This window comes from Wyeomyia smithii, chromosome 2 (genome assembly GCF_029784165.1).
Source record: "Wyeomyia smithii strain HCP4-BCI-WySm-NY-G18 chromosome 2, ASM2978416v1, whole genome shotgun sequence".
NCBI lineage: Eukaryota > Metazoa > Arthropoda > Insecta > Diptera > Culicidae > Wyeomyia > Wyeomyia smithii.
This window is the reverse complement of record NC_073695.1, coordinates 267,485,702-267,506,305: the sequence shown is the minus strand read 5'-3', so window position 1 is coordinate 267,506,305 and position 20,604 is coordinate 267,485,702. Positions and strand designations below refer to the sequence as shown.

Sequence of the window (20,604 nt, the reverse complement as noted above, 5' to 3'; positions counted from 1 at the left end):
ATAGCGAAAATCGTTCGAATCGAGCTGCACAATGCCACCCCTGTATGTGTTCGATCTGTATTATAAAGTATTCAATAAACATATGTTAAACCGTTCCTTGAGTTTTGAAATTTTGGAAGATTTTGTGCAAAATTGTACATATTTGAGTGTTCCTTACACAGCTCACATAGGCTTTTGTTTACACACACTGAAAGAAATCGACACGACATTATAAAGTGTTTTGCACTGTTTTGCATATGCGAAACACTTTAGAATTATTCATCGTGCAACACCTCATTTTCAAAAGGAAAACACTTTCAATTCTGGTGTTATGACATATAGACATAAAGTGTTTGGATTTTGAATCTTAAATGAATGCTTACCGAGCTTCGAATGATTTTTATTCGATTTTAAAATGAAAACAGTTTTACATGGATATGATTGCATATAATATTTTTTAGTTATAAAATTGAAATTTCACTATAAAAATTCATCACCAAATATAAACTATCCTTTTCTGTTAAAGAAGCCTGTAAAGCAAACAAAGATTTAAATTAGTTTAATTAATATAATTGATGTTTCAGTAAACAAATACTTTCCTCTAGCGTAAAGATGTTTTCATCAGAATCTCTGTGATCTTGTGCTGGAAGGACGAAATAAGATTAGAATTCGATTCTTTACGTGACACAAATCACTTACCTTCCAAAAAATTTACAGATGTAGTCTGGAAAATCCTCAAACTTCTGAGCCGTATGACACTCGTTGACTTTTCATCTGTCTCCATTTTTCTACTTTTCAGCCAAAACGGCACATCATTTGACATATAAAAACAAAACAAATCAACTGAAAGTGTTTCGCACATGATAATCACTGTAATGAAACAGTGAGGCAGATTCATGTGCAATTCACTTGTAAGGGATGTTGGAATCATACGTAAATGAAAGTGTTTCGCACATGATAATCACTGTGATGAAACAGTGGGGCAGATTCAAGTGCAATTCACCTGAAAGGGATGTTGGAATCATACGTAAGTGGAGTGCGGCTCATGGATGTAAGTTGATGTGTGCGACAACTTGAAACGAAAGTGAAAAATGATTGAATTCGATGAAAGAAATTCTACAAATAACAATGCAGAGTCATTTTCATATCCAATTGATGAAACACTTGGATGGAGCGTGCCTAGTTTTTTTAGTGCAAGCTCAATTGTTTCAAATTTCGAGTAGATTTATTTTTCCGTGTTCTCGAGCAGTTATACCCTTTTTAATCACTAGCATCTCTGCAGGTGTATAAACTTATCGCGCGATATTCATATTGTTTTGTTGTTCGGCATATAAATATGGAAATGATTTTTATATGAAAATTACACAAGTGAGATTATTACATTGTGCGAAAAGTAGTGGCGAAAAAAAATTGATTCAAAACATGTTTTCTCGTTCCAGATAACCGATTCAATGGGTTCTCCTCTCGTGGCTTAATTCCTAGAAAAGATTAGGACGAATGAATCACCGCCATAGGCAGCGCGTTACCTAAGCTAACAGATCAACCACAGATCGTGAGTTCGTTTTGAATTTGATACCTTTTTTTTAACTAAAATGGATCCGGTGGGACCGTGGTCGTACTCGTACAACCGCCAGCCGGGTACGGCTAGCAATGAATTCCACCACCATCTAGCGACGGCAGCCGCAGCCGGTGGAATAGGTCTAGCTGCTCATAACACAACAGTCGGTGTGCCATCGACAACGTCGCAGTTGCTGCTCCAGGCAGCCCACACAACATCGCTCGGAACAACGTCGGGTCCGTTCAATCCACCTGGTTTTCTATCACCCCCGGGTGTAAGCTACGATGCTGTTTTCACTCCCTTATTCCACCCGGCCGCAAACCCGAAACCGGCCCACTACAGCTCGACTATCAATCAGCATCGGGTACTGGCGCAAGCGCAAGCCCAGGCAGCCGTAAAGCAAGCCAGTGATCCGGAAGTGTTGCGCGATAACTATACTACTCATCAAACGTTGGCCGCTGCACAAGCGGCTAACTTTTTCGAACAGCAACAGCAGACAACTAACACCAGTGCCGGTAGCGCAGGATCCACATCAACCAGTGGATCCTGGCAGGGAAACAATCAACTTCCAAGCCCATTTGGCATAATGCCCCACGAGAATGTCGTTCAGTCCAACCCAGTCACATCGGCATCATCGAAGACCACCACTTCAACGTATGAAAACTTCAACGCACATTTCAGTTTGAACCAACAGCTAAACTCGCAGCTGGCCGGTAAGGCTGCGACCAGGTCAGCATCGCCTGCAGTAAACAGTGGAAGCAGCAGTGCAGGTTCCTCCAAAACAACCACTAATTATTTTGCATCGTCGAACACCAGCAGCAATACCCAGCAGTACGGTGGAGTTAATGAATCTCTTTCCAACTATTCCAATCAACAGCAGCAGCAAACCAGTAAACAGCAGTTGGACTACGGTGGTGCCAGTAAGTCATTGCCACCCTCTTCCGATTCCGGTGGTCGTTCGTCTTCGCTTCAGCAGTCGTCTTCATCTTCGTGCATTGTTATTACCCCTGTTTCTACTCCAACTATCATTTCCTCACCCTCATCCCAGTCATCTCCTTCATCTTTCGTGACGGCTAGTGCGAAAGACTACAAGTACCAGTCTCGTATCATACCATCCCAAACACCACTCGTTAATTCATCGATTGTCTATGCGTCTCGTAACCACAACGCGCATCACACGGCAGCTGGCAGTTTGATTGATCCTAAAACCCGATTGTTATCACCAGGTCTTCACACGCAACCCGTTAATGCGCAACTGCAGCAGCAACAGCACGCGCAGCATCAACAACAACAACAGCAGCAGCAGCAGCAGCAACTCCATCAGCAACATCATCACTTGGTGCAGATGAATAGTTTTATCGTACCTCCACCTACGGTGTCACCACAATCGCCGGTGCACAACAGTAACAAACTTGTACATAAGTGTTCGTCATCCCACTCGAAAGGAGGCGGTGGGTCCTCGGCTGCTACCATCAAATCCGATGGCCAGCACATAGTGATTAGCCATCAACCGCAGTCATCGCCGATTAGCTACTCGATCACCGATAACAACGGAAGGGCAAGCAGCTCGTCTGCTTCCTCGTCCAGTTCATCGATCGCGGCGTCAACGACGCCAGCGTCTAAATTAAATAGTCCTATTAATCGTGTAAATAACGGTAGTAGTAGTAGTATTTCTAGGAGTAACAGTAACAGTAGTAGTAATCAGCAGCAGCAGCAATATCAACAAAACAGTGCCTCTAGTAGCTATAGAAGTAATTATAATCAATTGAATGTATCTGGTAGCAGCGCTGAGTCCGTCGATTATGGCCGCGCAAAGCGTGAACCCCAACAGGCCCAGCAGTCCCAGCAGCAGTATTCGAATGGTCCCATTACGTCGTTATCCCGGCATCAGATGACGCCCTCTTCACCGGCGGCATCCGATTACAGTAGCTCTTCAGGGGCAATTCAAAGGCGACCCTTGTCGCCTGCCCATTCTCACCATTCTCAGGTGTCCCCCATTAGTCCGGCCTATTCTATGTACAACAGTCCTATGGGCAATACACTTTCCTCCCCGCAGCATCAATCCCAACAGCCGTCTTCTCTGCAGACGTCGGCAATACGATCGCCTTCGAGCAATATTCCCCGACAGTCCCAACCATCACAACAGCAGCAACAGAACCAATCACAGCCAACCGTGCAAGTTGCGTATCCATCGGTCATAACGCGCACACAGCAGCAACCCCAAACAGTGTCAGGCCCAGCATTGACAGCTCCGATACAGGTGCCCACGCTTAGTCACTGGGATCACCGTAGCAGCAGTACAAACGAACGTTCAGCTCAGCCCGAGCGAAATGATCCGATGACAATAGTACGGAATCTACAACAGCCGAGTATTATTTCGCAACAATCGGAGCGTCCGCAACCTCCTCCGCAAGCAACTCCCGAAAAGACTGAATCCAAATCGAGACGGAAAAAGTCCGAAGCTCCAACACGAATCGTACCAGCGGCAAGTGTGGCAAACGGAGATTTCGGTGGCAGTTCCACCATGACAAGTGTTACGAGCACTGCAGGTGCCGGCCAGGCAGGCACTGGAACACCCGGTACTAAAGATCAGTCACAAAATGGCAACACATTGGATTTTGACCGATGGAATCTTTCAGCTCCCCCCGGTGCCGGAGCGGCAAAAATGTTTGCCAACAGCAACTTGATGGCCCAGTCTCATACAACCTCTTTTATCCCTCCTCCCCATCCGATCTATTACCCCCCGTTCCATGGTCCCATTCCTCTCATACCTAATGAGATTATAAGCAGCACGCTGGCAGCAGCCGCCGCTGGAACTAATCTCGAAGTCCCAACCTATACCACTCTACTTAGCGCGTCCGATAATGCCCCACCGGTGGCCGCAGCCAGCACTGACGGTCGCACCAGCGAAGACGAACAACCTTCCGCGAATGTTGCCAACAGCAACAAGGTTGTAGTTCCCAATATAGAGGAAGAACTTGGATTTCTTGCAGAAAACACGAGGCAACCACACCAACAGCAACAACAGCATCATCCACAGCAATCACAACAACCAACACAGCAACAGCAGCAGCAAGGACAAGGAGCTTCCACTGATGCAGGAACAACCGGAAACAATGGTCTTGCGGTTACACCAGCCAAAAAGTTCAATGTTCCACCAAAAGATAGCAAGGGCTTTATGGGTAGCTATTTGAAGTTTTTACAAGGCGAACGAGACACATCGCCACCCCCGGCGACGAGAACCAATCGTAAGACAACATGGACTCGGCCGGCTGCGAATGCCGGTAATGCAGCCAATAAAAATACGACAGCTGCAAACAAGGCAGCCGCGGCGGCAGCAGCAGCGGCAAACCAACAGCAAACTCAGCAGCAACCACAGGTCCAGCAGTCGCAACAAGCGACCCAAGCGCAAACAGCGCCAACAGCTGCCGGACAAGACGTTAGTAACGGTATCTTTCAAGCTGACCAATACATGTCTAATTTCAATATTCCACATCTGCAGCAGAAGCAGTCGGACCACCTACAGCAGCCGCAGCAACTGCATCCGCTCCAGCAACAGCCGGATCCCCGATACTCCGCCTACCCAGTCACGAAGGATAACCGGAAACGCAAATACGACTCTGAAGGTAATAACTTAACATACGACAGTAGCGCCAGCGAGGCTGGTGGCTTCAATTCCGTTCGTAATAACAGCACAGCAGTGGCCGTAGCAGCTGCGGCAGCGGCTGCTGCAGCCGCGGCGGCCGAACTGCAACTGCAAGTAGAACGCAATCAAAAGAAGTTGCAAAATGTACAACATCCGCAACAGCAACCACAACAACAACAGCCACAGCTTTTATCACAACATCATCATCAGCTGCAACAGCAGCTACAGCAACAACAACAACAGTCGAAAACGACGAAAGCACATTATCCTGGTGCTTCTCGTTCACCCCCAAGCCACAATCAATCGTCATCTTCGTCGTCTACAGCATCATCCACTTCTTCCACCAGCCAACAGCAGCAGCAACATCAGCTAACGTCACAACAGCAACACCAACAGCAGCAATCGCAACAACAGCAGCAAAATATGATTATGACCCCTACGGCTCAACATTTGCTTACATCGGCCGCAGCAGTGGCTGCCCTTAATCCCAGTAGTCTCCCTGTGACGCACCCCTCCCACCTACACCATCAGCAGCTGCAGCAGCAAATGATGCAGCAGTCCTACTATCATCATGCCGCAGCAGCCCAACAATCGGCAGAAGAAGGGGCTTTCAGTTTGTTTGATCTACACCTGCGACAGAGGCAAAGGTGGTAACTGTCTCCCCCCTTTTGTAACACCGCGTTTTCTTGCCCCATTCTACCCTCTGTCCTCTGATCGATGGCAGTGTTTCAAAAAGCGAATGGCAAATCGCATCCTGCGCTTGGGTCGACGGATGAATTGTGCCATTTCACAGTGTTGTGTCTCTCCTCATTCCCGTCCCCACACTGCTAATTCGCCTTTCCACCTTTCAAAACTCGAGTGAATAATAGGATGTGTACAAAGTGCAACCAATTTGTTCGTTCGTTTTTTTAATCGTTTACTTGTGCTGTTGTGAGTGTATCCTTCAAAAGGACGAAGAAGATTAATAGTGTCTAACTATGCGATAAGAACGGTATAACAGAACAGAAAAAAGATGCTGGCCAGGGTGCTACCAGATCGTGTATTTGCTCTTATTTCGATTGTATGCAAAACAACAAAACAATGTACGTACGGGCATGTAAAACGTATTTTTATCTAATTGTAGAAACACGCTACTAGCAGGGAATGAAAAGGAGAAATTTTATTAAACAGTTAGAGAGTAAGAACTTCTACTCGGTCTGACTTCCTTAAAAACAACAGCTGACTTAGTCGAGGTACTCCAAAAATGTCAGACCAATTTCAAACACTGGTTAAAATCATACTGTTAAACTGTTGATCGACAAATCCAACATTTAAAAGTGGAACAGAACTTCTATCCAGTGTTTTAAAGAAACCTTCCTGCAAACCGCTTCGATCAACAGTTTCCGAATTAAACCACTTTGCCATTATTATTAATCTCATGTGCGGAGATGTTTTTCCCTAAACATAATGACCAATCGGGAATCTCCAGGGAAAAAAAAAATTTGAACGTTCTTCTACGCTTCCGGTAGCTAACAGAAATAGGAGAAACACAATTGAAAACAAAACAAGAAAGCATATAATACTCGTGATTTTTAGCGGGTGGTCTCTGTGATATGAAACTCTAGGTTTGCGCGCTTAGGTTCAAAATCAAAATCTACTCAAAAAGTAAGAAAAAGAAGAAAATAAAACACAACATAAACAAACACTGGCAAATACATCATCCTGTACATAGTAAAGTTACGCGAAGGCACAAATGAAAAAAAAAAAAATATGAGCAGAGGTAACTTTAGAGCTGTTGCAGACTACTGCTACTGTTGTTACTGTTGATTAATCAGGAAACCAAGCCCAGCTGCGGGAATTTTTGTAAATAGTTTGTACAAGTTTGTACCATACTAAAATATATGCAAATATATTACTCTCATACAGTAGAAAGAGGTAATGTTAGTGAACGTAGAGAAGCGTTAATTTTATGATTAATTTAAAGTTCATTTCTGTTGTTCAGTTGATGGAAATAAGCAAGCAGGCGTAGAGTGTAATCTACTTTGTAAAAAATTAAAACCCGCACACACATACACAAGAAAATATGCGAAAGGAATACTAAACATTTCACAATGGGATAAATTTGTTATGGAAAACTCAATAACTGGACATACTTATAACGTAAATAGGCAAACAAATAAGCTGCAGTGAACACACGTTACAATAAGTAAATTTAAGGCGACATCGCCGGCGCGTGTGTGTGTGTGTGCAGGGAAGTGACCACAAATAGCCATTTTATAGTGCAACTACGACAAAATTTGTTTCGCAGCAGCAGCAAAGTATCAATCCGTGAAAAGGTGCGCAGTGTCGAACTGCTCCTCAGTACACAGCTTTAAACTTTTTGATTCTACTCATCAGAGACACAGCAGAATTGCGTATTAGGAGCAGAACTACAGAACTCAAATACAAAAAAGTAGCATTTTTCGTTTGAAAAGTCCAAGTTAAGTGGGGGATAATGTGGAAAGAAAAAAAATGCAGAATATAAAATACTTTATTATTGAAACGATGGATGTTTGTTTTTGCCTAAATGTATCTTTCATATTCTATTTCAGGTTCGTTACTTGCCTTTTTTTTAGTTTTTAGGGAAATAAGACAGTAGCACAGAGGTAGCACCCAAGCCATGGCACTAATGTAAATTAAAAAATAAACAAAAATCAAACATTGTCAATGAAATTGAAAACAAATTTAGAGCAAGAAAAAATACGATCAATGAATTATGTAATCCGTGCGTAGTAAAGACCAAACATAGTTAAAACCTTTAAAAGAACCCAATTAGTTGAACGTCTTCTTCTGAGGGGCAGGGCAGAAAGCCCTTGAAAAAGCCCTGCAGAAAAGCAAAGCCCCTTTAATCGCGAGTGAGGCCGAGTGATCGACCTAAGCAAAGTTACGAATCAATTTCATTCAATGTTCGAATTTGTGGCACCATTTTCCAAATTATCTAGCCCTTTGTTTTTGCGTCTCGCGCGATTGGTGGATCAAACAAACTAAAATGCCTCTGTCTGCATCTTATGTTTTCTGGTGCCTGAATGGCAACGACGTCGAACACAACAGCTGCTACTGATCGACCGGGCCTGGAGATTGAAGTGGACATCATTAGTGCCGATGCTGTAGACGACGGATATGACGAAATGATGACAGGATCCCTTAAACGTTATGAGTGTGTTTGTGTTGTTGTTGCTATTGTGATTTAATGTTGTTTGTTGTAAAGCATGACTTTCTGTATGTTGCAGTAAAGTGCTATTATTTCTATCAGAATGCTAAATCACATTTATTCTGAATTCTGACAAACATGTGTTTATACGTTTTGGTAGAAATTTAGATTTCAATGACTGTTCTGTGTGAAAAGGTAAATCACAAATGTGACAAGGTGGAATCATAATCCTGTTTCGAAGTTTCCGGTATTTCAACTATCAACATTCTATTGAGTTAAACACTCCATCCTGGAGATTAAACTCGTCATGTATTTTGTATGTAATTTCTATTTCTCGGTCTCACAAATGAAACAAACACTTACTAATGAAAATAATTATGCTTTTCAAATTCTTGAACCAAAAGTCGTCTTATATAACTCAATAGAGTTATATAAGAAAATCAAGTTTTTTAATGAAAACAGATTGCATATAGTAAAAGTATTTACTAGAAAGTTAAAATAATACAAAAAAAGGGTAACTAATAGCAGTTATTCCAGTCATTACGCAAAATGCCCGAGAAAATTTCGATTTTACTACCACTAGCACTACAGCGCCACCTCTTAGCATTGCACATTTTTTCGGATGTCCCATTGCACGATTATTTCGAAATTTTGCTTAGTGGGCAGTAATTCCGATAGTGTCGCGTGAATTATTGAGCGTAATGTCCTATAGGGAACCTGTATATTAGAGAAATGACAAGACACTCACCGTTAAGGCAACTGTCAACATCAAAACGGGCGAGCATTTGCCGTTATCCGTTTTGATGTTGACAGTTGCCTTAACGGTGAGTGTGTTGTCATTTCTCTAATGTATAGGTTCGCTAAGGCTGACTATGTCCTATCGTGTGAGAGAGCTCACACCAGTTTGTTATTTCTCAGGAGAGACGTTTCAGATTCCACCGTGGGTGTAACCCAAGTGGCCCTTTAGAAAAAACAACATTTTAAAATTTGCAGATATCGCGGTGACCTTGACACTCTATTTCGAAGGGTTTTAGATGTAGAATCGAGTTCAGCTTCAAATCATAGCCACCCATTAATTAAATAAACCTTGCCAGCTATCTTGGGATACGACGCTGGCCCAACAAGCCAGTCCTTGTATGTTCGTGTCGCGGCTCGGCAGATTGTTAGTGTCAGTAGGATCGAAAGATCGAGCATCTCGAAAAAATGAGAAAAACAGAAACAAAATTACATACAAAATACATGTCGAGTTTGATCTCCAGGATGGCGAGTTCAATTCGAATGTATGAGGAATAATAAGCTAAAGCCAAATCTGGTTGTTAGAAATTCGACCTTTATGTTTATTTAACACTAGCTTTGCAATCAACTGTTGAGTGAACGGGATAATTGCGGAATTTGTGCTACGATCAAACGGACTTTGATAGTCTCTACCGAACCGCGGTTCGATCATAATTCGATACAAAGACGAAGCGTATTGCGATAAAAGTCACTGATTCTTGTGATCATTCTAAATCACAAAGCTTATAGTCATAGGTGGATTCGAAGGGGGGCCCGAGCCCCACATTTTTGAGGCCCCCACAAATCGAGAAAAAGTCCCACATCAACACTAAACCTTCTGAATATATATTTAAATTGGTACATTTTTGAAGAAAACGTTTTAAAGAAATCAATAAAATTCTGAAAGTATCCTCCTTGGTTTGGCAGTTTATTTTAAAATACTCAAGTAGCTACAAACAAACAAAATGACATGAGTTAAATTTTTGCCCTTATTTTTGCCTGCGGCCATATTCGATATTCGTATGAAGAGATCGATTCGAACGAACAGAAAAATTCTAGTGTACTTTTCGAATAGGCTAAATACAGAGGCAATTGAAAAATGAGCGAATGTTACATTTAAATTCGAAAGGTCACAATAATAATCTGAATTAAAACGACCACTTTTGAAAGTGAAAAAACAATTTCCTGCATATTAAAAAAAACTTTTTAACTTCGTCTCACCGCATTTATATTTACCCTTATTGGGTGTTATTAGACCATTTTGGTCTGAAACCGAAAGTCGCCATCATGGAATTCAATCTTCGTTTCATGTACACTAAAGTCGTCATTCAAAATTTGGTTCAATTTGCCTGAATGGTTCTGAAGTTATGTAGAAATTTTTGTTTGATTTGTATGAGAGCCCTTCTTTTCTGAGGAGAAAGGGGTTGCAAACCACCATAAAAATATGTCTTGTCTCCTAAAACCTCCTCATGTCAAATTTGGTACCATTTACTTAATTAGCTCTCAAGTTTTTCAGAAGCTTGTGTTTTATTTATATGAGACCCCTCCTTTCCAGATGTGGCAGGGATGTCAACAATCATAGAAATATTTCTTGCTTCCAAAAACTTGCCAAATGCTAAATTTGGTTCCATTTACTTGAGTAATTCTTGAGGTATGCAGAAATTTGTGTTTCAGTTGTATTGAACCTCCCTCTTTCAGAGGAGAGAAGGGTGATGTGCCACCACAGAAATAAATCCTGCTCTCAAAAACTTCTACGTACAAATTCGGTTCCACTCGCTTAAAAGGTTCTTGAGGGTTGCAGAATTTTGTGTTTCATTTGTATGAGACCCCTCTCTTCCAGAGGAGGGAGGGGTTTCAATCCAGCGTAATAACCTTTCTCGGCCACATAAATCTTTAAATACAAATTTTCACGCCAACCTGTTTACTAGCTGACCCGGCAAACTTCGTCCCGCCTATTTTAGTGTTTATTTTAATAATTTTGAAGATTTCGAATTCATTGATTCCTTGCGATTTTTTTATATCATTTGAAATGATTGGTTTTATCGGAATGAAAACATCCTCGACTTTTTTCTTTTGTATATCACCTCTATTCCGGAAATGTATTGGGTGCATTTCAGTTATTTTCGTTGTTTTCCAGAAACTGAAAGTAGTCATCTTCAAATTCAAAATGGTGTCCAGGGTCAATGTTTGGCTTCTTTACATCATTTCGATTACGGACATATCCATATGTAGTAGTATTCGGTTATTTTCGACTGTTTTCCAGAAGTTGCCATTTCACAATTCAAAATGGTGTCTGAGGTCAATTTTTAGCTCCTTTCATCATTCTGGTTCCGGTGATACTCATATTAGGTGGTATTTGGTCACTTTAGGCTATTTCTCAGAAACCGTAAGTCGCCATCGTTGATTTTAAAATGACATTTGGAGACAATTTCTGACCCCTGAGTGTAATTCTGGTTTAAGAAACACTCATTTTGGGTGTTATTTGGTCATTTTCGGCTGGTTTCCAGAATCCGGAGGTCACCATCTTAGAATTTAAAATGCTGTCGATTCTATCTCCTGTGTATCATTCTGGTTCCGAAGATACTCATATTGAATGGAAATCGGCCATTTTTGGCCGTTTTTCAGAAACCGGAAGTTGCCATCTTACAATTCATAATGGTGTCTGGGGTCAATTTTTAGCTCCTTGTATCATTCTGGTTACGGAGGTACTATTATTGGGTGGTATTTGGTCACTTTAAGCTGTTTTTCAGAAACCGAAAGACGTCATCTTGGACTTAAAAATGGCATGTGAAATTAATTTCATACTTCCGGGTCTCATTCTGGCTCCGGAGACATTTATGTTGAAGGGTATTCGGTCATTTTCGGCTGTTTGCCAGCCACCGGAAGACGCCATCTTTGAATTCAAAATGGTGTCTGTGATCGTTTTTTAGCTTCTGTGCATCATTCTGGTGGTCGAGCTTCGTAGCCGCAAGGTTACAGAGTTCGCTTTGACAAGCGAATGATGATGGGTTCGAATCTTAGTAAGACCACACCATTCGTTCGCAAAAAGGACTTTTAAGTATGGGTTTATTCTCTTCCACACTCCAGATTTAATAACCTCTCGTCTAAAGCTTCGATAATATCATAGACTATAGCACGTCTACGCTGTTAGAGTGATAGCTTGCAGGAGGATATGATAGAATCGATAAGGAAGAAAGTAGGATACTAAATCTGAATGAGAAGACAAAAAGAACTATAACTTCCTTCAGACTTCAATAACCACTGATCTAAAGCTTCGATAATATCATGGACTATAGCACATTATATGCTTTTAGAGTGATAGCCTGCAGGAGAATCTGATAAAGTCGGTAAGGAAGGTAGTAGCACAGACAAACAGACGTACCACTGCATACAAAATTCTAAGAAAATTGTGGTTCCGACAAACTTGTGCGACATCTACTGGACATATTCCGCAAAAGATACATTTTTAATTTTTCTGCTGTTTTTGGCAGCACGGTGCTCGAATACTGTCAACAGAGTTCGAAGAAAAAGGCACATCAACGCCGCAACCGCTGTGGCGGAAATATTCCGCATAACTGAAACTCATTTGAATTGACCGTTATTTTGATCCACGAAAATAAATCTCGTGGTACGTCTGATTGTCTGTGGTAGTAGGTTACTAAGTCTGAAGGAGAAGACAAAAAGCACTATAACACGGAGCAGGTTACTTCTCAATAAGTAGCACTGCTAAATGGTAAAAAAAAAACAAATGTGCAAACAGCAAAAACGTCCGGACAATGCCACAATAGATCAAACAACTACTGGTCGCAGTGGGGTCCACACAAAAAAAAAATCATTCTGTTGAGGTCGATTTGTGGCTTCAGTGCATCATAACAATTCCGGAAATACCCATATTAGGTGGTATTTGGTCATTTGCCGCTGTTTTTCAGAAACCGGAAGTCGCCATCTCGGATTTCAAAATTGCATTTGGAAACAATTTCTGGCTTCTGAGCGTCATTCTGGTTAAAGAAACACTCATATTGGATGGTATTTGGCCATTTTCGGCCATTTTCCAGAAACTGGAAGTCGCCATCTTGGATTTTAAAATGGCATTTGGAGACAGTTTCTGGCCCCTGAACGTTATTCTGGTTAAAGAAACACTCATATTGGGTGGTATGTGGTAATTTTCGGATGTTTTCCAGACACCGGAAGTCTCCATCTTACAATTCAAAATGTTATCTGAGATCGATTTGTGGCTTCAGTGCATCATAATAATTCCGGAAATACCCATGTTGGGTGGTATTTGGTCATTTACCGCTGTTTTACAGAAACCGGAAGTCGCCATCTTGGATTTTAAAATGGTATTTGGAGACATGCCAGAAGAAGTAAGGGTGTCGAAATATTATGGATATGTTTGTTACACCTAAAAACATTCACCTGCCAAATTTGATTGTATTTGCTAGATTGGTTCTCGAGCCGTGCGGAATTTGTGTTTCATTTGTATGGGACCCCTCCCTTTCAAAAGATGGAGGGGTCTCGAACTATCTTAGTCACCTTTCTCGGCCCTTAAAACTTCTATATACAAAATTTCACGCCGATCGGTGCAGTAGTTTCCAAGCCTATATGGATCAGATAGACAGACAGACAGAGCTGCATATTTATATGTTTAGATGTGTAAAAGGTAATATTATATACGAAATTTGAATTCGATTTCAACTGAGATATGCATTGTTATGCTGAACATGCAGATTTCGTATAAAATTATTCATCTACCTTCAGGAGAAAAATTGAAACATTTTGAGAAAGACAGTGTCCCTGTAGTTAACCTGTAGCCTCCAAAGTAGTATCATTGCGAGCTCGGACGTTTAATCTCACGACTGTCAACATGAATTAGATTGGGTTTTCCTCCAAACTGCACCTATAGATTGCTGCCGATTGTAATGTTCGAACACTGATCGATAATTAAAATTAAGCATTCGTTCGAAATCCGTTTAGTGTTAGAAAGGTTACAACTTTTTCGTTACACTTTTCATAGCATGCCACCCTACTTGAGTTAGGTGCAGCCCTATATCAAAATTGTGCTAGACTATTGAACGGCCGAATTTGAAATGAGATTAGACAAATTTTTTTAGTAATAGCACAGACAAACTGAGAGAGAGAGAGATAAGCGATGTAAAAAGCCGCCAATTTGGCAACTAGGTTTCACATGTCAGGGGTGCCAGATCTCTTCTCAAAGCGCAAATGTTGACTAACTTTTTCATTCGACTCGTATAGCTGATTTTGACGGTGGAAGTCCTGGGGAATAATGAAGTGCAGCACGAATGCCGTGAAGGTGTTAAATTTTATATTGAGGTTAAATTTTATATACTTTGACGATAATTTATCATTATTTTGTTGACCATACAAAAGGTTTGTGAAACACCAGTTAAAAATCACTGTGATAAAGCAACTTTGGAGCATTCTCAATTCATTGTTTAGTAAAAGAACACGAAAAACGTGTGAAAATAAAAATATTCTTTATTGTACCTGATATCAATACCTCTCTGTGTTACCTTTCTTGCTCGTTTGGCTCGGATTTTGACATGTTCGTCTGGCTCACAACATTCTCTTCGCATATCTCTCCCTCTGAGTATTGCTAATAGAAATATGTGGAAGTGATTAATAATGTCAACTTCCATTATCAAGAATTCCACGCAAAAAGTCCTATGCGAACTGTTATTTGCTCCGATCGTACAAAAAATCGTTATAATTGTTTATAATTTTAGATCCCTGTTTTTTATTTGGTGACAATTTCAGTCAAAGGGTTGCCTAGAATAATCGACTTATCAAAACTTCGTAACTTTTGAGCCGTTTAACCGATTTTAATTTTTTTGCATCAGATTGAAGCTAATTATTGGGCCTTTCAAGGAAAAACATCGAACTGTACTTCAAATAACAGTAATATACAAAAATTATGATACAAATCGTGTTTTGAAGGGTTTGGAACTAAAACTTTTTTAATCCTCAATGTCCACTATAACCATCATGTGTCTCCATTGAAAAAGCTATTCAAAGTCGAAAATTGAAAAAAATGGATTTGTTTAAGTAACTCTATGACAGACACACTACACTACACCGCATATCACCTGATACCAGGCGATTCGTGCTATCGAGGCCATATCACCATCCATATCACCTGCTATCCCATACAATCGAGCTGTTATCGTTTATCACCTTGGTTACATGATATCGCGGATAAAAACCAGATTTGCAGCAGTTGGCAACACGGCCAAAAGACATTTGACGCAACAAAAATTCATGCGGAAAAGAAGGAAGGAAATATTTTTGCTCTTGTCATTGGTGCGAGCGAATTGCTGACATCTCTATCCTAATTACATTGCTCTTGTTGTCTTGTTTTTGCCTTGACCAGTTTTTTTTCTTCTCTTTTCAATTACCAAAGCAAATGTCAAACCATATCATCTGATTGTAGTGTGAGCACCCGAGGTGATATCCGATATCATCTGGCGATATCAGGTGTTATGCGGCGTAGTCCGAACAAGGGTTCCACTTCTTCAAACGAGCTCTGATGTCTTCGAAATTGAGACTTGTCTTCACATTTGGCATCCCTGTCATAATACGCGAACCAGGATTATATTTCCACAGGCCAGCAGTATTAATGTCACTTTGTGCTCGGTCAGGGTTATATTTTTCATAAGCCAAAAGCAGAAATGTCATTTTTTGCTCTACCAGGGTTATATTTTCCAGCAGCAGAAGTGCCACTTTGTGCGCTATTGTTTTCCTGTGTGGACTCATCACTGCGACCAGAGATTAGATCTATTGTGATATTGCCCAGGTGTTTTCTGTACTCCGCACTTCATATTATTGGCGGTATCACTATTGAAGTAAGTGATACGCTTATCATTTATATCCGTGCTTGTGCACTACTTGCCAGTTGATGAAATTCAAAAAGGTCTAATTTTTCAATTTAAAAATCAATGAAAGATCGTAGAGATTTAAGAAAAAAGAAAACGTAGTGCCTACTGAAAGGTCGGTCATCGACTAGTATGAGAAAAAGCAGGTATTTTTTCAAATTAAAACCCCCTATTACCAAAGCAAATGTCAAACCATATCATCTGACTGTAGTATTAACACCCGAGGTGATATCCGATAACATCTGGCGATATCAGGTGATATGCGGCGTAATCTGAAAAAAGCACAAGGGTCAAACAAAAAGAAAACGGATCAAAAATTTTTCGATGAAGAACAACTATAGCGATTTTGAGTATGATCAGAGCAAAAAAATTGCATGAAATTACGGTTATGATCCAACCGTTGCAAACAATACTGAAAAAATAGGGACTTACAAACTCGTGAAGCTCGTAAAGATAACAACATTCCTTCGAAAACATGGGAATACTAATTAGGAATAACAGTTAACATTTTTCATCGATCACCAAAACTTATAAAACCAAGGATATGAGAGGCCCTGTGAATATACTAAACATGAACTCTGCTCTTTCCATTCCATTTTCTCACTGTATCATCGTTCCTCGTTCCTTCCGAATAAAACCACCGCTCCAACCAATCAACAGTTAAATTGCCGCACATGTCAGCAGCCGATCCCCTAACCGTTCCCCAGCGTCGGCAACCTTCGAATCGCAAGGCCAAGTCCAAAGCCTCCAACATACAGCAAATGATTGAGCGCGGCCAGGGGGGCACCGGTGGACTCGAGGAACCGGCGGATTTCGCGTCCGACTCCGACTCCGATCCAGCCTGGACGCCTCAAGAAAAAGTATGTCAAAAACACTGATGATCATGATATGTGTTAGCGTTTTTTCCCACTTACTAAGCGGTTCTTTTTTGCTTGTCCTTTCAAACTCCTGTACACCTACTGCCCCCCTTTCCACCTTTCCCTCTGTTACAGGAGGATGACGAAGAAGAAGAAGATATGATGGGACGTAAGAAAGCTAAAGCGCCCAAAAGTGTCGTTGGAAGTCCACGTGGCAAGCAACGACCGCGTTCAAATATTCTGTCAGGTGTGTACTCTTCGTTCAACAACTATCTAAGCTCATTCAATTAGATTTTCACAGGCCTTTTTTGTGTGCGAATTAATGTCTTAATTGTATCCCACCTTGTACATGCTTCGCGCGACGTTTGTCATCATACATTTGTATTTCCTTTTTTGTTTGGTTTTTTTGTTTCACTCTCTTTATTATCGAATCGCATCTGTATCACATTTTAAACAATTATTATCATCTATCTCTCATTCCCATCGTGCCATGCCTCTTCAAAAATAATACTATGACAAAAATCGCCACCAAAACATACCTGGACCACTAACCTGAAAATGAAATATTGTTGTCGTCCCGAAACTTCCCCAACCGTCAAATCAATGGTAATTGTTGATTCTGTATTAAAATATGCAATTATGTGTTATATGAAATGCTCATTTGAAACAACCCAATCTGAGGATCGTAAGATAATTGATTGGTTCTACGTTACTCGAACAACTTTTCTAGTGGCCGCTGCTGGCGCCGGAATCGCAGACTACGAATATGGCAGCGAAGATGACAACAGCGCATTAGTCCGAGGTGCTAGCTCTCAAGCAATGGCAAATCCAACCCAACAACAGCAGCAACAACAACAGCAACAGCAGCAAGTGCTACAAGAGCAACCAATGCTGCAGCAGCAAATTCAGCAGCAGCAATTACTGCAACAGCAACAACAGCAGATGTACCAACCGGCGACTGCTATTCCCAGTAATCAACTGATTCAAAATCAGTATCTACAGCAGCAGCAGCAGCAGCAACAACACCAGCAACAAATTCAGCAGCAATACAACGCAGCAGCCATGGTTAGCCAACAACAGCAACAGCAGCAGCAGCAACAGCAGCAGCAGCAACAGCAACAACAACAGCAACACCAACAGCCACAGCAATCACAACAACCACAGCAAAGCGTCGCCAACAGTGATGATTTTCAGGTATTATCTGCTATTGTAAAAGATTCGCCGGTTAATTAAGATAAACTTACTTACTTCCCGTTTACAACTGCAGACAGGAGATTTCGTTGTAATCCGTTCGGAGCTGGTGCAGGATTATCCGTCTATCTGGCGGGTGGATGGAAAGACTTTGTTGCAAAAGTACGAACCGTTCGATCAGAATGGAAAAACACTCCACCGGAATGTTTCAACGGTAAAAATTGATGTTTTCTTTGTTAATCGTTTAAAATAGATTATACATGTTTTTTTTTGTGTTCTTCTCAGTACGCCGCCTGGAATGCGGAAAGCAAAAAACTGTACGTAAAAATACCGGTTCGCTTCCGGGTGCACAACCATATAGAATCGGTGGTGGAGTTTATGCGCAACGAGATGTCGATCGACGATACGGAACAGTTTCTGGAGATGTCCATGGATGAGACGAAAAAGTACCAGGACGTGTTCGAGGTGTACATTCAAACGCTTATTTCGCAGGCCCTGGACTCGAACTTCCTGAAGGAAATCTTCCAGGAGCAAGGTGGGTTCTTGTTGGTGGCAGCGACAACCAACCTGTCATATCATAATCACATTTCGATTTTCCTTTTCTTGTCACCAGATGATTACTTCCTATCGCGAGTGCAAACGATCGACAATCTCACCGACGATCGGAAGCGACGACTGATCCAGATCACGCCGTGGTCACGAAACATGATCACTTCGATTGCGACGTTCCCCGCTTACGATATCATGACCGAGTTGGGCCATACTAACATGAACCATCCGGTTTGCGTTGCGTGCCATCAGCCGGGAATTTCGGTGCGCATTGTGCTACAAGGTCAGACGTACAACACGGCCACGCTAGCCCCCTGCCAGATACAGGACGCTCGGATTCAGTACGAGAAAAATTTTCTGCTGTGTCGTATCTGTTCCTCGCGGTTTGAGTTGCTGCACAAAATTTGCCACCAGAAGTACATGATGTTTGTCGAGTGCGCTAAGCGCGTCAATCAGCAGATTTCAAACGATTCATCCAAAGCGGCTACTATAATTTTAAACGAACTACTGGCCGATGAACATTGGCTGACAATGGTAACTTACAAGCCTTAGTTATCCTATTTAAATCGATTACCTTACCTTTTTTCATCCGCTTCAGCTCTTCAAAGAGGTTCGCAGTATTTGGGCCGAAATAGAAAACATGGAGCGGCAGTATCGATTCCAGGTGGCATCTCAATGAGGACGGGGAAAGGCGGCAATAACACCGACATAACTTTTGTCAAACAAGGTAAACTTTTTTTTGAAATCAAATCCAAGAGCAAATAGTCGATTGGCTGAGTCATCCTAGATGAACATATATATGCGCATGGACGCAAAACAGAGAGAAAGACACACACACACACACATGCACTGCAAGCATAAACCTATTTTAAAGCTAGAGAAACAGTCAGCAGCTAGACTTCCAGACTTGGCAGATGAAATTACTCGCTGGACTCACTATAATCACACTACTCATGAAACACAGCATTGATTTAACATACTCCTTATAATGGCGCGCCCAACAAACAGTTCCGTAGGATGTCCGCAGGCAGCAAAACATCGTAAAACAATAATAAGTATTTTCATTAGTTCGAACCCCTAGCAAACTACGCAAACTCGGTAGCCAGCCTTACGTTTAAGTAACCATTAAAACCGTTAGCCATTTCACGTTCCTTCCACTAATCCTTTCGGACGCGATCACTACGCTTTTATACGAAAAAAAACACCCTGTTTTTTCTGTTAATAAGGTGCAAAGTAAATATAGGAAAATTTCTTTTTCTTGCGATCTTACCACACCACCCTAAGCATTAAGCTTCGAATACTAAATTCGCTTATTGTTAGGTATTTTTATGAACAAGAGAAGAAAAAAATCGGAAAAAAACGCTAGTGCGCTGCATTCAAGTCGTCTGTAAAAAGTATGAGATAAAATATAAGCAAACATGTAAGTCGGTGCATTGATCGTTCTGTTCGGAAGATGTATCACAGGCATGTCTTAGCTAGAGAGTAGTTCTACCACGATTTGCAGTTAGGAGGAGCGACATTTTTGGAAGCAACCTAGCCAAACCTAAAACAGAGTCCGAAGTACACAAATAAAATAAGAAATGACGGAAATAGGACCCAGAAACTGGTAATGTTCAAGAAAAAAAAAGTTTACGGAAATACCTGATAATCTCGTAGCACGGGGAACCGTACTAAAAATGCGGAAGAAGCTACGAGATTCGATGGGATTAAAGGCGTTTGAGTGAATTCTCTCAATGGGGCTACTACAATGATGCTTCACAGACACCGATTTTTGAAACTTGTCAGTCCATCAACTCCAGTCCATGTTAGCCAATGTGTCTCAAACGTACCGGTTGATGATGATGATGATGATGGTCCCACCTCATAACCCTACATCGGTTTGAGCTGGTCGATTTATCTAAGTAAGATATTAGGGGTCTTCACATCGAGCTCGTATACGAATACCGAGCCGTAAACTGCGTATCTTCCATTACTCGTCAATGGAGGTGAGT

The 20,604-nt window shown here is 41.4% G+C and overlaps 1 protein-coding gene across 7 annotated transcripts in view; it reads left to right on the top strand.

Annotated features, from left to right (window-relative positions):
- Positions 1 to 20,048, top strand: part of LOC129720870 (putative mediator of RNA polymerase II transcription subunit 26) — a 28,902-nt gene extending 8,854 nt beyond the window's left edge. Inside the window, exons 2-10 of one of the 7 annotated variants that reach the window (XM_055672746.1) lie at positions 1,419 to 2,457; positions 2,764 to 5,163; positions 16,677 to 16,876; positions 17,009 to 17,120; positions 17,604 to 18,067; positions 18,141 to 18,278; positions 18,350 to 18,599; positions 18,678 to 19,147; positions 19,212 to 20,048. In XM_055672746.1, coding sequence (XP_055528721.1) covers positions 1,572 to 2,457; positions 2,764 to 5,163; positions 16,677 to 16,876; positions 17,009 to 17,120; positions 17,604 to 18,067; positions 18,141 to 18,278; positions 18,350 to 18,599; positions 18,678 to 19,147; positions 19,212 to 19,292 — 5,001 coding nt within the window. In that variant the 5' untranslated portion in view covers positions 1,419 to 1,571 and the 3' untranslated portion in view covers positions 19,293 to 20,048. Of the gene's footprint in view, positions 1 to 1,245; positions 1,348 to 1,418; positions 5,164 to 16,676; positions 16,877 to 17,008; positions 17,121 to 17,603; positions 18,068 to 18,140; positions 18,279 to 18,349; positions 18,600 to 18,677; positions 19,148 to 19,211 lie in introns of those variants that run through there. The other 6 variants (XM_055672745.1, XM_055672742.1, XM_055672743.1 and 3 more) reach the window with 6 other exon arrangements.
- Positions 20,049 to 20,604: the final 556 nt, after the last annotated feature.